General features: G+C 36.4%; 1 protein-coding gene across 1 annotated transcript in view; it reads left to right on the top strand.

Annotated features, from left to right (window-relative positions):
- Positions 1 to 14,585, top strand: part of ADGRB3 (adhesion G protein-coupled receptor B3) — an 822,367-nt gene that overhangs the window by 463,682 nt on the left and 344,100 nt on the right. The window contains exon 17 of the mRNA XM_081530065.1: positions 6,294 to 6,337. Coding sequence (XP_081386191.1) covers positions 6,294 to 6,337 — 44 coding nt within the window. The remainder of the gene's footprint in view (positions 1 to 6,293; positions 6,338 to 14,585) is intronic.

The raw sequence follows: 14,585 nt of genomic DNA, 5'->3' as shown, positions 1-14,585 counted from the left end.
ATCTGTTTGTGCAGTTACTTAACAATCACAATTAAAAGTGGGATGGAAATGGAGGATAAGCTTAGCAAAATCCAGGTCTTTTTAATGTAGTGCCTTTACACATAAAATTTCAGAAATAGAGGCTTTGTAATTCAGTTGATCAGTCTCTCTCCTCTCCATGTACAAGAACTCAATGCGCTCAATCACTGGAAGATGCGACAGAAGAACTTGCCCTAGAACATATGACCCAGAGCCCTGGAAATGTTGAAACAGTGACAAGGAGGTCACTGTCTTTCTCCATGTCCTTAGAAGCTTTGTCTACAAGCTTGCTTTTCCTCTACAGAACGGAGGATATTTTTGTTTTAAGAGGGCTATGAAAGGTACAAGAAAGTTAAGAGGTTTCCAGATTAGGAATTTACTGTGAAATATGAGGTCTAAACATTTGAAAACCTCAAAGAAAAGCAGAGTGAGGTAGCCACGTTATTTCTGTTGGGTTGTCTGTGTGTGTGTGTGTGCGTGCTCAGTCATCACTTCAGTCATGTCTGGCTCTTTTGCAGCCGCAATGGACTGTAGCCCATCAGGCTCCTCTGTCCATGGGATTATCCCAGCAAGGATACTAGAGTGCGTTGCTTTTTCCTTTTCCAGGGGCTCTTCCCAACCCAGGAATTGAACTGAACCTGCATCTCCAGTGGCTCCTGCATTGGCAGGCAGATTCTTTACCACTTGAGCCAGCTGGGAAACCCCTGGTTTGTGTTCATGATTCTACAAATGTAATGTAGATGAAAAATTATGAGGAGTGGAGGGAGTAGTTGTTAGAATGTCTGATCCTAGGTTAAGCCCCAATCTCAAAGTTCCTGAAGCCAAGGAACCTACCTTTTTAATCAACATCCCAGGTGATTCGAGAGTAAGTCCAGGGAAAACACCTTGAAAACATTGAGATAACAAGCGCGTAATTAAGATTTCATGTGAACTGAGTTTATTCAGAACTTAAAAACTCCAAGGAACACTTGAAGTAACTTGGTCAAAATTCATGTTTATTATGACTATTATCTTTTCTGTAAACAAGCTCCTTCAGGTATTTGTTCAAATATCATCTTATTGGTTCAGTTCAGTTCGGTTCAGTCGCTCAGTCATGTCCTACTCTTTGTGACCCCATGGACTGCAGCACACTAGGCCTCCCTGTCTATCACCAATTCCCGGAGTTTACCCAAACTCACTTCCATTGAGTCAATGACACCATCCAACCATCTCATCCTCTGTCGTCCCCTTCTCCTCCCGCCTTCAATCTTTCCCAGCATCAGAGTCTTTTCAAATGAGTCAACTCTTCGCATGAGGTGGCCAAAGTATTGGAGTTTCAGCTTCAACATCAGTCCTTCCAATGAACACCCAGGGCTAATCTCCTTTAGGATGGACTGGTTTGATCTCCTTGCAGTCCAAGGGACTCTCAAGAGTCTTCTCCAACACCACAGTTCAAAAGCATCCATTCTTCTGCACTCAGCTTTCTTCACAGTCCAACTCTCACATCCATACATGACCACTGGAAAAACCATAGCCTTGACTAGACAGACCTTTGTTGGCAAGCCTTATTGGTTAAGCCTTCTCAATATACGAAATTGCAATCCATTCACTTCCCCGTCTTTCCTTCTCAGTGTTATCTACTTTTCATCACAGCACATATTGCCACCTAGCATATTACGTATTTACTTGGGTTCTTCTTTGTCTCTCTCCCTGCCCGCTTCATTTTAGATAAGTCTGTGAGGCAAAGGCTTTGTTTTGTTCAATGCTATGTCCCCAGTGCCTCCAAGTTACCTGGAATGTAACAGATATTTGCTAAGAGATTTTTGCATGAGGGGATGAACTTGTTCATCATCTTGGCTCTCTCCTGACTTGTCTTTGTGAGAGTGACTTACTGTTGTGGGATGTACTGAAAATGTTACATAGATGAACAAAAAGACTTGGATGGGAGTTTTCAAAAAGAAAAGGAAGTCATTTATAAATGTCATTCTAGGATAATTCTAGGGGATGGGGTTAGAAAAGATGTCTAAATCCCCCATTTTACAAATGAGAACATAGGGTAGTTGTGTAAGACCAAAGGAAAAGAGAACAATCTATAGAAACACATAGACAAAGCCAGTGGTGTATTATACGGATATCCAGATAGCCCCTTATTCATGATCTTTCACTTTTTGATGGTGGGAATGTGATATGCATTCAGTAGGAACCACACTTAGGATTTTGAATTTCAATCTTTTTCTGGGCTAGAGGTATGCAGTAGGGTACTCTCTTGTGATGCTGGGCGGTGGTCCACAGCTCCCAACCAGCCACGCAGTCATGAGGGTGAACAACTGATACAGCCATTCTGTACCCATAAAACCATCTTGATTTTACTTTCAGTACAGGAGGCTTGGCATGAGATGATTTTGCCCAAATTTTGGCTAATGTGTTGTGAGCACATTTAAGGTAGACTAGATTAAGCAATGATGTTCGATAGGTTAGGTGTATGAAATACATTGTCAACTTAACAATATTTTCAAGTTGCAATGGGTTTATCAGAATGTAACCCCCTCATCATCAGTCAAGGATGCTCTGTATTGATTTGGTTGATGTTGAGACAGAGGAAAGAAGTCAAAGGCTATTAAAGATAGTACAAGTGATGTGTTTAGAACATCTGTGGTAATTAGAAAATGTGACTCTTGGTACACTTTTCAAATGCTTGAAATCGGGTGAGTTGTAATGCTTAACTCAACTATGCTGTTCAACTATACAGTTTGAATGGAGTCAGGAGACACTTTTTTGGCCAAAAATGTGTTTTTAAAGAACAGCATGTTCTTTCCAAAAGTTTTCAAATATATTCAGTTTTAATATTTTAAGTGTCAATTATATCGACAACTCTGTAGATTACTTTCTAGTCCATTTGGCTCATTTATCAGACAATCTTTGTTTTCTTGCTTTCATGCATTTCTTAAATCCACTTCTGTGAGTTAGTTCACAGCCTGACTATTTTCCCCTTGCTTCTGCCATTATATTTTGTTCTTCCGCTCTTTGTCAGGCTCACCATTTCCTGTTATTGATTTTCCATAAATTCCTCATAACAGATCTTACAGCAGAGTGCCTTTGAGAAAAGTATCTTAAAATTATAACAAATATTTTACAAGTGGTTTCTTTCAGCCAGTTTTTTTTCCATGTTTAGAATTCATTCATCACTGGTTTTTGTTTTGTTTACCATCTCACATTCTTATTCCTTAAGTGAGGGGTCTATTGAGGCACTAAGATTCCTCCAATCCGCTTGTTCTTCATATTTCTATAAACTTCAGATGTTTATGTAATTGACCTCAGCCCACAGCCCCACAGGGTGACTGTTCTGGAATGAACGTTCACAGAGGCGTATCTGTCTTTTGTGTAGGTCCCAGAATGTACAGTAGAAAACAAGATGGAGTGGTGCAGACCGGAACCTATAATAATTCTCATGTGGATTGTTTCTGAATTTTCAGATGCACAGCGAGAGAGAAATGCATGAGCTCTAAGGGGTGAGAGTGAGGAAAGTAGGGGGTGGAACTAAGGTTTGAGGTATGAGTAAGAATGGAAAAGGCATTTCTCACCTTTATACTTCCGTCCCAAAGTGAAAATTAGTTTTCTTAGAGGGGTAAAACAGAAAGAAATATCTAAACAATTAAGCTTATATTCTATTTCTTCTACAACTTTTTTGTTATAACCTGTTATGAATTCTAATTATGAAATATTGATCCTATCATCAGTATCCTGTGCTATTTTATATAAAGATTGACCTTAATCTCACTTGCCCATTCCTAAAGAAGTGAACTCGATATAGAGGACCTGTAATTTCAAGGTTTTATGCTTACAGTCTATATCCAATATACACACTCCCATGCCCTTCATTGCCATATTCCAAGGATAATTTATTTCCTATAAATTGCCCTGAGTTCTTTTGAACAGAACTCTAGATATACATAAAATAACTTTATGATACAATATTGTATTTCTGCTGAGGACTTGTTAGGAAGTCAGCAGCTGTATGAGAATTTCAGGTAAAACTAGAAAGGGTCTCATAGGACAGAGAAAGAAACAAATTTGAAATGCTTGCCTCTTCATCTCATGAACATCTACATATCCCTGCCTCATGTGATGACCAGATAAGGACCCACTTCTTCTTGGAACTTGCTGTAGCATGGGCCATGATGCTCTGTCCATCATTTGTCCCCTAAAAAATAAATTATGACTAGTGATATTTCTTTTGAGCATGTCTCTATTGTTATATGAACATTCCACATGCTCCTCATCAATCTCTATAAGACTATAACCCAATTCAAGGAAGGGAATGTTTTTTGTGCTCTGAGAGCATGGTTTATAGGTATGAGCATCTGATAAGAAGTAAGATAGCTTAGAGATATGGTCTATGAGGGATTCTGAAGAATGGTAACAGGCTAAAATATGGGAGTTAGTCAAATGTCCCAATTAAAATGCTAATAAAATTGGGATCAGTTAGGTTCAGTCACTCAGTCATGTTTGACTCTTTAAGACCCCATGAACCACAGCACGCCAGGCTTCCCTGTCCAACACCAACTCCCGGAGCTTGCTCAAACTCATGTCCATTGAGTCAGTGATGCCATCCAAGCATCTCATCCTCTGTCATCCCCTTCTCCTCCTGCCCTCAATCATTCCCAGCATCAAGGTCTTTTCAAATGAGTCACTTCTTCGCATCGGGTGGCCAAAGTATTAGAGTTTCAGGTTCAGAATCAGTCCTTCCAGTGAATATTCAGGACTGATTTCCTTTAGGATGGACTGGTTGGATTCCTTGCAGTCCAAGGGATAGATTTAACCAATTTTAGAATAATGAGCCAAAGTTCTGGTTTTTTTTTTTTTCTTTTTCTAATAGAATTCTAGAATGGACATAGTGAACAGTACTTAGAAAGGCAGTGTTTCCCTAAGAACTTGCCTAGATTTTGAAGATACTGCTTTGCCAGATTTACCCCAGTAATTATCTATTTGGAAACAAGACTGAAGTCAAGTTTATAGCTGGCAGTCACCAAGGGAGCATGTCCACCTGCGGGAAGGAGCCAGTAGTCTGTTTCAGGACTGGAACTTTTACCTGTCTTGGCTTATTCATCATTTTGATATCAGTGACTTGTTGGATGAGCCCCTAGATATGATGTGTCTTCATCCTGCGTTGACACAAAGTTTAGAAGCAATAGTGAGTGTGTGGGATGTCAAGATCAGGATTCAGAAATCTTTCCTGAGAGACTTCAATGTGTCAAGCTCTGGAGGAAACTACCAAAATATCCCATACACTGTTGGTGTAGGTTATTAGGAATATGGCACCTATACTGGAGAGGCAAAGCCCCGCTTTGTCCTGCGCATGCACCACAGGTGGATGTTTTCCTAGGCACACTGTAAAGTGTATACTCCAGAAGATGAGTGTCGTGGAGAGTGAGAGAACTTGAAAGCAACAGAGTATGTTTAATGGAAAAGACGAGAGGATCTGTGGATAGCTAAAGATATCACAGAGAAGAAGAATTACTAGGTTAGTTTCAAAGGGAACAATAGGGCCCAGTGAATGTGGCAGAAAAACAAAAAGTAAAACATTCCAACAATCAGAGCTCTTCAAAAGTGTGTGCCTGGTGGATTATCCAACGTGGAAACTCATTGTGTCATCCTGAAGGTCATCGTGGCTACTCAGTGCATAATTATTAAACTAAATAAAAATCGAGTGTGTTTCCCCCATAGCTTTATTAGATGTGATTCTAGAGAGCTATGCTCTGTTGGTTAAGAAAATATTGCAAGTCCACAAACTCAGGAAATGGTCTTACCTTTTAGAAGCTACACCCCCGGAAATGAAATAGGACATGGCAGGGGGGGGTGCCTAATGCAGAATGTTTCACTGTGACTTAACTACTGTAAGTATTTCTTAAAGGAAATAATCCAGCAGTTAGTATTTTAGAGAAAAAAAATCAAATAGAAATCATAAAAGTATAAACTATGTTATATATGAAAAAAAGTATAAACATAAAAGTATAGAGCATGTTGTATATGAAAGCTTCACTTATAATTTTAAAAAAATGAAATATGGGTTATGATATTTGGAATAGATGTAAGTTTTCTTGAGTAGAATTTCATAAAATGAGCCATTAAACCTATGAGGAAAGACATGCACATTTTTATGCAAAACAGAGGTAGAATGTTTAAAGTATCTAACTGCAAGATAAGAAATGTGCTATTCTGTTTGCATTTCACAGAATGCTTCAGTTTTTTAATATATGTACTCAAGATACATTTATTCTTTCTCTTCTTACTTTTAGGGTACTTTGAATCCCTATTGTGTGTTATGGGATGACTCAAAAACGTAAGTGACAGATGTTTTCTTACATTACTTTGGACTAAATATTCAAAGCACGTTAAGTTATCTCAGCTGCCTTCTAGTCCACAGGAATATGATAAGTTAGTGGGATGGAGTTACACTCATTGAGAAGAGTCTCCTTTTTGAAGCTGCAAGACAGCATGATGAATGTGTTTGTGTGTGTGGTGATGCCATCAGGTTATATCCCAAGATAGGCCTGCATTACCTAATGTGTAAGGCACATTGCGATGTGAATTCCATGAGGTTTTTAAAAAGGCTTTACCGTTTTAAAATTATAGTAGCTCAAATGCTATTTCAACATTTTGCCCTAGTGATTCCGCTTAGCATTGCAGAATAAAATAGCAATCTCTATGGTCATTTAGCAAATATATTACTTGCATGACCTTGAATCTATTATCAGAGTAATGCAATATTTATATGGCTTTTCAAATTGTTTTCTTATGAGAACATTGAGTGACATTTAATTTTCTTTTTCTATATTTTATGAATTCATGAAGACAAAAGAAAATAATTTCAATAAATAAGGATGAATCATTCTTCCACGTATTGCTTTGTTTGTACAAGTAATTGCAATATATCTGGTCAAAAGCATCTTAATCTCATTGGTAATGCTATGAGATTTTAAGGTCTCAAAGAGCAGAAAAATCCATGATTAAGGCTTAATTAGACTCCCATACTTTAAGTACTTGTGTGAGTTTCTTTCAGTGTAGTAGCCAGATTATACACTCTTCTTTTTCTTCGTTTTGCATGGGGGGGAGATAAATGTCAATCTCAAAAGGTAGTACCAGCATGTGTATGCTGTCAGTTAACGCACCACATTCTGTGTATTCTAAGAATTTTCCCAGTGTTCTTCCCCCTTAATTGGATGTGTATTCAAGGTTTTATGATGCTGCTTGTCTCCTATTTGTAGTTATTGGAGAGTTTAGAAGAGGGGCGTTCTTAGATTTCCAGGTAAAAAACAAACCTACTGGAAATGTGTTATTTCTTAGGATACTGATGTTTAAGTTAAAATAGTATTTATGTGGGTGAAAAACCAATGGTATGAATCATGGGGTTTTTTTCTTTCTTTTTTTCTTTTCAGTGATATGAATCATGAATTTTTTTTTCTTTATATTCAGATATTCTAGGATCCTCTTTTCCTAGGAACCTTAGTGCATAAAGAGAATCTCAACTGCCCTGGTAATAACATGAGTTGGATGCTCTCATTGATGTGCTTTTTTTTTTCTTTTTAAAACCACATGAAGAAATCCATTGTAGTAAAATTTTTGCAAGATTTCCTCTTTACCAATAGCCAGAGAAGATGTTCATAGTATATTCTAAGTCACTGTTTAGTGTGTTGTATAGCCAAGGGAAATATAGAAGTCTGCAAAAAAAAAAAAAAAAAAACTAATTGTTTTCTACTCAAGAAAAGCATGCCATCTTACCCACATGATAACAGGCATTTGCATATTTCCATGAATAATAACCAACTTTTGTTTAGTTTCATTATCTTTTTAGTGGATAGAATGTGTTTCTATATTGATCCGAGTAGGAGAATGCATTGGTTATTCCAAAAGACCTTTGGGACTTACAGGAATATTATATAAAAAGTGGCATTCCCTTATTTTGTGTTTCTCTTGGTTTGCGTTCTCAGTTTTTCTAAGGTGTTAAGTTTAATTTATGGAACTATTGGTGCTTGAGGTCAGTCCTGAGTTTACAAATCAATCACATTCTGCTTTCTCTAACATCTGCTGACTCTTATCCATCACAAAGAACATGTCTTGGTTTTACAAACTTCAACTTTGTAGTTGTCCTTGAAGAACACTATTCAATGAGAGGAGGTGTGTTCAGCCATCTTTCAGATCATCTTATCTCCAGAGATCAGTGCAGTTCATGTCTCCTTGATGTATCTGAAGAGTGATCAAAAATCTTTCCTCTGTGACAGGAATTCCATCCTGTCATACTTTTTAACAGACTGCAGCATCATTAAATTGTTTTTCTGGGTGAGTTTGGAACAATGAAGGTTAAGACAAATTTTTGTTTGTTTGTTTCTTCACATCTGTTCTTCTATTTTGATCATGTTCATATACACAATAGTTTTATAGATGCAGTGATGTTAACTTTGAGTATAAGACACCAAGCATAGTTAATAATGAAAAAATATGGCTCTTTTTTTTATCAGAAAAGGATTGATCTAAATGATGTTTTCAAGATTACAGTAGCACAGTTGAAATTAGAAGTCATTTTTTAAATTTTGATGTAAGAAATCAAATTATCTTAAATTTTTATTAAGATGTATTTGACATGTAACATTATGTTAGTTTCAGGTATGAAATGTAACGGTTCCATATTTGTTTACACTGCTAAATGACCACCATCATAAGTCTAGTTACTATCTGTCACCAATGTTGTTTTGCTGTTTAGTCGCTAAGTAATGTGTAACTCTTTTGTGACCCCATAGAAGGTAGCCCGCCAGGCTTCTCTGTCAATGGAATTTCCCAAGCAAGAATACTGGAGTGGGTTGCAATTTCCTTCTCCAGGGGATCTTTCATACCCAGGAATCGAACCCATGTCTCCTGCTTGGAAGTATATTCTTTACCACCAAGCCATCTGGGAAGTCATCTGTCACCATTATGTAGTTACAAACTTTTTTTCTTTTGATGAAAAAGTAGGATGAAGAAAGTAGGGAAAACCACTAGACCACTCAGGTATGACATAAATCAAATTCCTTATTATTATACAATGGAAGTGAGAAATAGATTCAAGGGATTAGATCTGCTAGACAGAGTGCCTGGTGAACTATTTACAGAGGTTTGTGACATTGTACAGGAGGCAGGGATCAAGACCATCCCCAACAAAAAGAAATGCAAAAAGGAAAAATGGTTGTCTGAGGAGGCCTTACAAATAGCTGAGAAAAGAAGAGAAGCTAAAGGCAAAGGGGAAAAGGAAAGATATACTCATTTGAATGCAGAGTTCCAAGGAATAACAAGGAGAGATAAGAAAGTCTTCCTCAGCGATCGATCCAAAGAAATAAAGGAAAACAATAGAATGGGAAAGACTAGAGATCTCTTCAAGAAAGTTAGAGATACCAAGGGAACATTTCATGCAAAGATGGGCTCGATAAAGGACAGAAATAGTAGGGACCTAAAAGAAGCAGAAGATATTAAGAAGAGGTGGCAAGAGTTACACAGAAGAACTGTACAAAAAAGATCTTCATGACCCAGATAATCACGATGGTGTGATCACTCACCTAGAGCCAGACATCCTGGAATGAGAAGTCAAGTGGGCCTTAGGAAGCATCACTACAAACAAAGCTAGTGGAGGTGATGGAATTCCAGTTGAGCTATTTCAAATCGTAAAAGATGATGCTGTGAAAGTGCTGCACTCAATATGTCAGCAAATCTGGAAAACTCAGCAGTGGCCACAGGACTGGAAAGGTCAGTTTTCATTCCAATCCCAAACAAAGGCAATGCCAAAGAATGCTCAAACTACCGCACAATTGCACTCATCTCACATGCTAGTAAAGTAATGCTCAAAATTCTCCAAGACAGGCTTCAACAGTACATGAACCGTGAACTTCCAGGTGTTCAAGCTGCATTTAGAAAAGGCAGAGGAACCAGAAATCAAATCGCCAACATCTGCTGAATCATCAAAAAAGCAACAGAGTTCCAGATAAGCATCTACTTTTGCTTTATTGGCTATGCCAAAGCCTTTGACTGTGTGGATCACAACAAACTGTCAAAAATTCTTAAGAGATGGGAATACCAGTCCACCTTACCTGCCTCCTGAGAAATCTGTTTGCAGGTCAAGATGCAACAGTTAGAACTGGACATGGAACAACAGACTGGTTCCAAATAGGAGAAAGAATACATCAATACTGTATATTGTCACTCTGCTTATTTAATTTATATGCAGAGTACATCATGTGAAATGCCAGGCTGGATGAAGCACAAGGTGGAATCAAGATTGCCGTGAGAAATATCAATAACCTCAGATATGCAGATGACACCACCCTTATGGCAGAAAGTGAAGAACTAAAGAGCCTCTTGATGAAAGTGAAAGAGGAGAGTGAAAAAGTTGGCCTAAAACTCAACATTCAGAAAACTAAGATCATGGCATCCAATCCCATAACTTCATTGCAAATAGATGGGGAAACAATGGAAACAGTGACAGACTTTATTTTTTTGGTCTCCAAAATCGCTGAAGATGGTGACTACAAAAAGAAACTTGCTTCTTTGTGGCCAACCCAAGGAATAACTTGAAAATACTTTGCTCACATCAGAGAAAGGCTTATCTTAGTTACAAAAGTGTTTCTTTTTACACTTGTGTGATTGATAATTTGCACATTTTTGGGGCTACTCCAAATTTGGATTTTTGGGTATTGAATCTTGTGTTGATGACATTCCCTGGAAAATCCATAAATCTTCCTTTCACCTGAAACTATAATATTTATCCTGTTCTCATCAACACCATTTGTTGCTGTTAACAGGTCTGTGAAATATTATGGTTGTTCTCAGAAAATGTTTTAGAGATTCATTTTTTCTTCATTTTATTTAAGTTGATTTATAGTATTAGTTTCAGTAGTACAGCATAGTGATACAACATTTTAATAGACTGTGCTCCATTAAAATTTATTATAAAATAATGGCAATATTTCCCTGTACTGTACAAAATATTCTTGTTACTTATTGTTTTGTACACAATAGTTTGTATCTCTTAATCTTGTACCCCAGTCTTGTGGTCCTCTCATCCCTCTTCTCAATGGTAACCACTAGTTCTCTGTATCTGTGAGTCTCTGTTATATGCACCTAATTGGATTTATTTTTTATATTTCATATGTAAATGAAAACAGAGTTCTTTGTCTGACTAATTTCACTAAGCATAATGCCTTCTAGGTCCACTCACATTGTTGCAAATGACAGATTTCGTTCTTTTTCATAGCTGAGTAATATTTCAGTATTTCATTGTTCACATCTTTATCCATTCATCTGTCAATGAACTTGTTGCTGTTGTTTAGTTGCTAAGTCATGCCCAACTCTTTGCAACCCAATGGACTGTATCCCACCAGGCTCCTCTGTCCATGCGATTTCCCAGGCAAGAATACTGGAGTGGATTTCCATATTCTTCTCCAGAGGATCTTCCCAACCCAGGGATCAAACCTGTGTCTCCTACATTGGCAGGCAGCCTCTTTACCACTGAACCATCTGAGAGGCCCTTGTTGTGTGTGGAGGTTGCTTCTATGTCTTGGCTATTATTTATAGTGTTGCTATGAATATTTGTGGTACATGTATCTTCAAATTAGTATTTTGGGCTTTTTTTTTTGATGCATACCTAGGAGTGGAATTGTGGGATCATGTGGTAGTCTCATTTTTAGATTTTGGAGGAACTTCCATACTGTTTTCCATAGCTTCTGTACCACCTTACATTTTGACAACAGTGTAGTAGGATTCCCTTTTCTCTACATCCTTACCAGTATTTGTTATTTGTGGACTTTTTGATGATAACCATTTTGAGAGGTGTGAGGTGATACCATATTGTGGTTTTGATTTTCATTTTTCTGATAATTAGCAATGTTATGTGCCTGTTGGCCATCTATTTTTTTTAGAAAAATGTCTATCCAAGTCTTCTACTCATTTTTAAATTGTTAGCTTTTAAAAATAGAGTTGTATGAGTTATTTATATATTTTAGCAATGGACACCTTATCGATCATATCATTTGCAAATATTTTCTCCTGTTCTATAGGTTGTCATTTTGTTTTGTCAGTAGTTTCCTTTACTGTGAAAACACATTTAAGCTTAATTATTAATAGATCACATTTATTTATTTTCCTTTTTGTTTTTTTTTTTCCTTAGTAAACAAATGAAAAAATATTGCTATAATTTATGTCAGAGTGTTACACCTGTGTTCTTTTCCAGTAGTTTTATGGCTTCAGGCTTTACAATTGGGTCTTAATGCATTTTGAGTTTATTTTTGTACATGGTATGATAAAATGTTCTAGTTTCATATTTTTACACTTAGCTGCACAGTTTTCAAAGCAGCAGTTATTAAAGCAACTGTCTTTTCTCCATTGTGTATTTTTTTACTCCTTTGTTGTGTATTAACTGGCCATAGGTTGCTGAGTTTGTTTCTTGGCTCTCTATTCTGTTCCATTAATCTGTGTGTTTGTTTTTGTGTCATCATCATGCTGTTTTGACTACTGTAGGTTTGTATTATTGTCCGAATTCAAGGACCATGATAACTTTAGCTTTGTTGTTTTTTCTCAAGATTCCTTTGGTGATTCAGGATTTCTTTGTTGTTTAATATGAATTTTAGGATTATTTGTTCTAGTTCTGTGAAAAATTTGATTTTGACAGGTCTTGCATTTAATCTGTAGATTTCATTGGCTACTGTGGCAATTTTAACAATACTTCCAATCCAAGAACATGAAGTATACTTCCATTTCTTTGTATCATCTTTATTTTCCTTAATCAATATATTATAGTTTTCAGAGTCTAGGTGCTAAGTTTAATTCTTTTTGAGGATAATTTAAATGGAATTATTTTATTGCTTCCTCTTTTAAATAGTTCACTATAGCCTTCTATCCTGCAACTTTACTGAATTTGTTTATTAATTCTTATAGGTTTTTTGGTGGAAACACTAGGGTTTTCTATGTATACCATCATAACATCATCAAATAGTTGACAGCTTTGCTTCTTTTCTTCCAATTTACATGTCTTTTATTTCCTTTTTTGTCTCATGCAGTAATTAGGATTTCCAGTACTGTGTTAAATAGATATTGTAAGAGTAGGCATCCTTCTCTTATTCTTAATTTTAGGGGAAAGGCTTTTCAGCACTGAGTATGATGTTACCTGTGGGTTTACCGTAACTTGCCCTTATTTTGTTGAGATATGTTCCCTCATATCCACTCTAAGTTTTTATCATGAATGGATTTTGAAGTTTGTCAAATGATTTTTCTGTGTCTGTTGAAATAATCATGTGATTTTTTACCCTTCCTTTTGTTGATGTTGTCTATAACATTGGTTGATTTGTAATATTGAACCATCCTGTGATCCTGGAATAAATCCAAAATTGATCATGGTGTATCATACTTTTTATATATTGCTGAATTTAGCTTACTAATATTTTGCTCAGAATTTTTACATCTATATTCATTGAAGGTATTAGTCTTTAAATATGTTTTTGTAGTATCTTTGCCTGGTTTTGATATGAAGTGGCTTCATAGAATGAATTCGGGAGTGTTCTGTGCTCTTCAGTTTTTCTGGAATACTTTGAGAAGGATAAGTATTAGTTCTTCTTTATACGTGTGGTAGAATTCACCTGTAAAGATGTCCAGATCTAGATTTTTTGTTTTCTGGGAGTGTTTTTTTTAACTGCAAATTTAATTTCACTATTGGTAACTGGTCTGTGCAAATTGTCTGTTTCTTGTTTCATTCTTGCTAAGTGTTTGTCTCTGGAAATTTGTTCATTCCTTCTATGTTTTCCAATTTGTTGGCATATGTTCTCATGATTTTTTGTATTTTTGTAGTATTGGTTACTCTTCCTCTTTCATATCTTACTTTGTTTATTTGATTTCTTTCTCATTTCTTCTTGGTGAGAAAGCTAAAATTTTCTCATTTTTTTAATCCTTTTAAAAAACCAACTCTTGGATTCATTCAATTTTATTTCTTCTTTTTTGTCTCTATTTTTTAAAATTCCTCTCTGATCCTTATATTTTTCTTCTTTTCTGCTGACTTTGGGCTTTGTTCTTATTTTTGTACTTCTTTTAAGTGGTGGGTTAGGTTATTTATTTGAGGGATTTTTTGTTTGTTTGTTTCTTGAGGTAAGTGTCTCTTTTGTGACCCTCTGAACTGTAGCCTACCAGGCTTCTCTATCCATGGGATTTTCCAGACAAGAATACCAGCATGGATTACCATTTCCTTCTGCGTTGGCAGGCAGATTCTTTAGTGCTGAGCCACCAAATAAGCCCCTGAGGAAGGCCAACTGTGAAGTTCCCTCTTAGAATTGCTTTTGTGAATGCCATAGTTTTGGGAAGCTGTGTTTCCATTTTCATTTGTCTTTGTATATTTTCTGATTTCACCTTTGATTTCTTCATTGAACCACTGCTTATTTAGTAGTGTGTCGTTTAATCTCCATATTTTCATTCTTTCCTACTTTTCTTTCTGTAGTCAAATTCCAGTTTTTCATTATTTTCTTTGGGGAAAAGACACTTAATATAATTTCTATACACTCCAATTTTTTGTATAATTAATTTAT

The sequence above is a fragment of the Giraffa tippelskirchi genome, chromosome 9 (genome assembly GCF_054371585.1).
Source record: "Giraffa tippelskirchi isolate mGirTip1 chromosome 9, T2T-mGirTip1v1.2.pri, whole genome shotgun sequence".
NCBI lineage: Eukaryota > Metazoa > Chordata > Mammalia > Artiodactyla > Giraffidae > Giraffa > Giraffa tippelskirchi.
The sequence above is the reverse complement of the archived record's forward strand: the minus strand, read 5'-3'. Positions and strand labels throughout refer to the sequence as shown.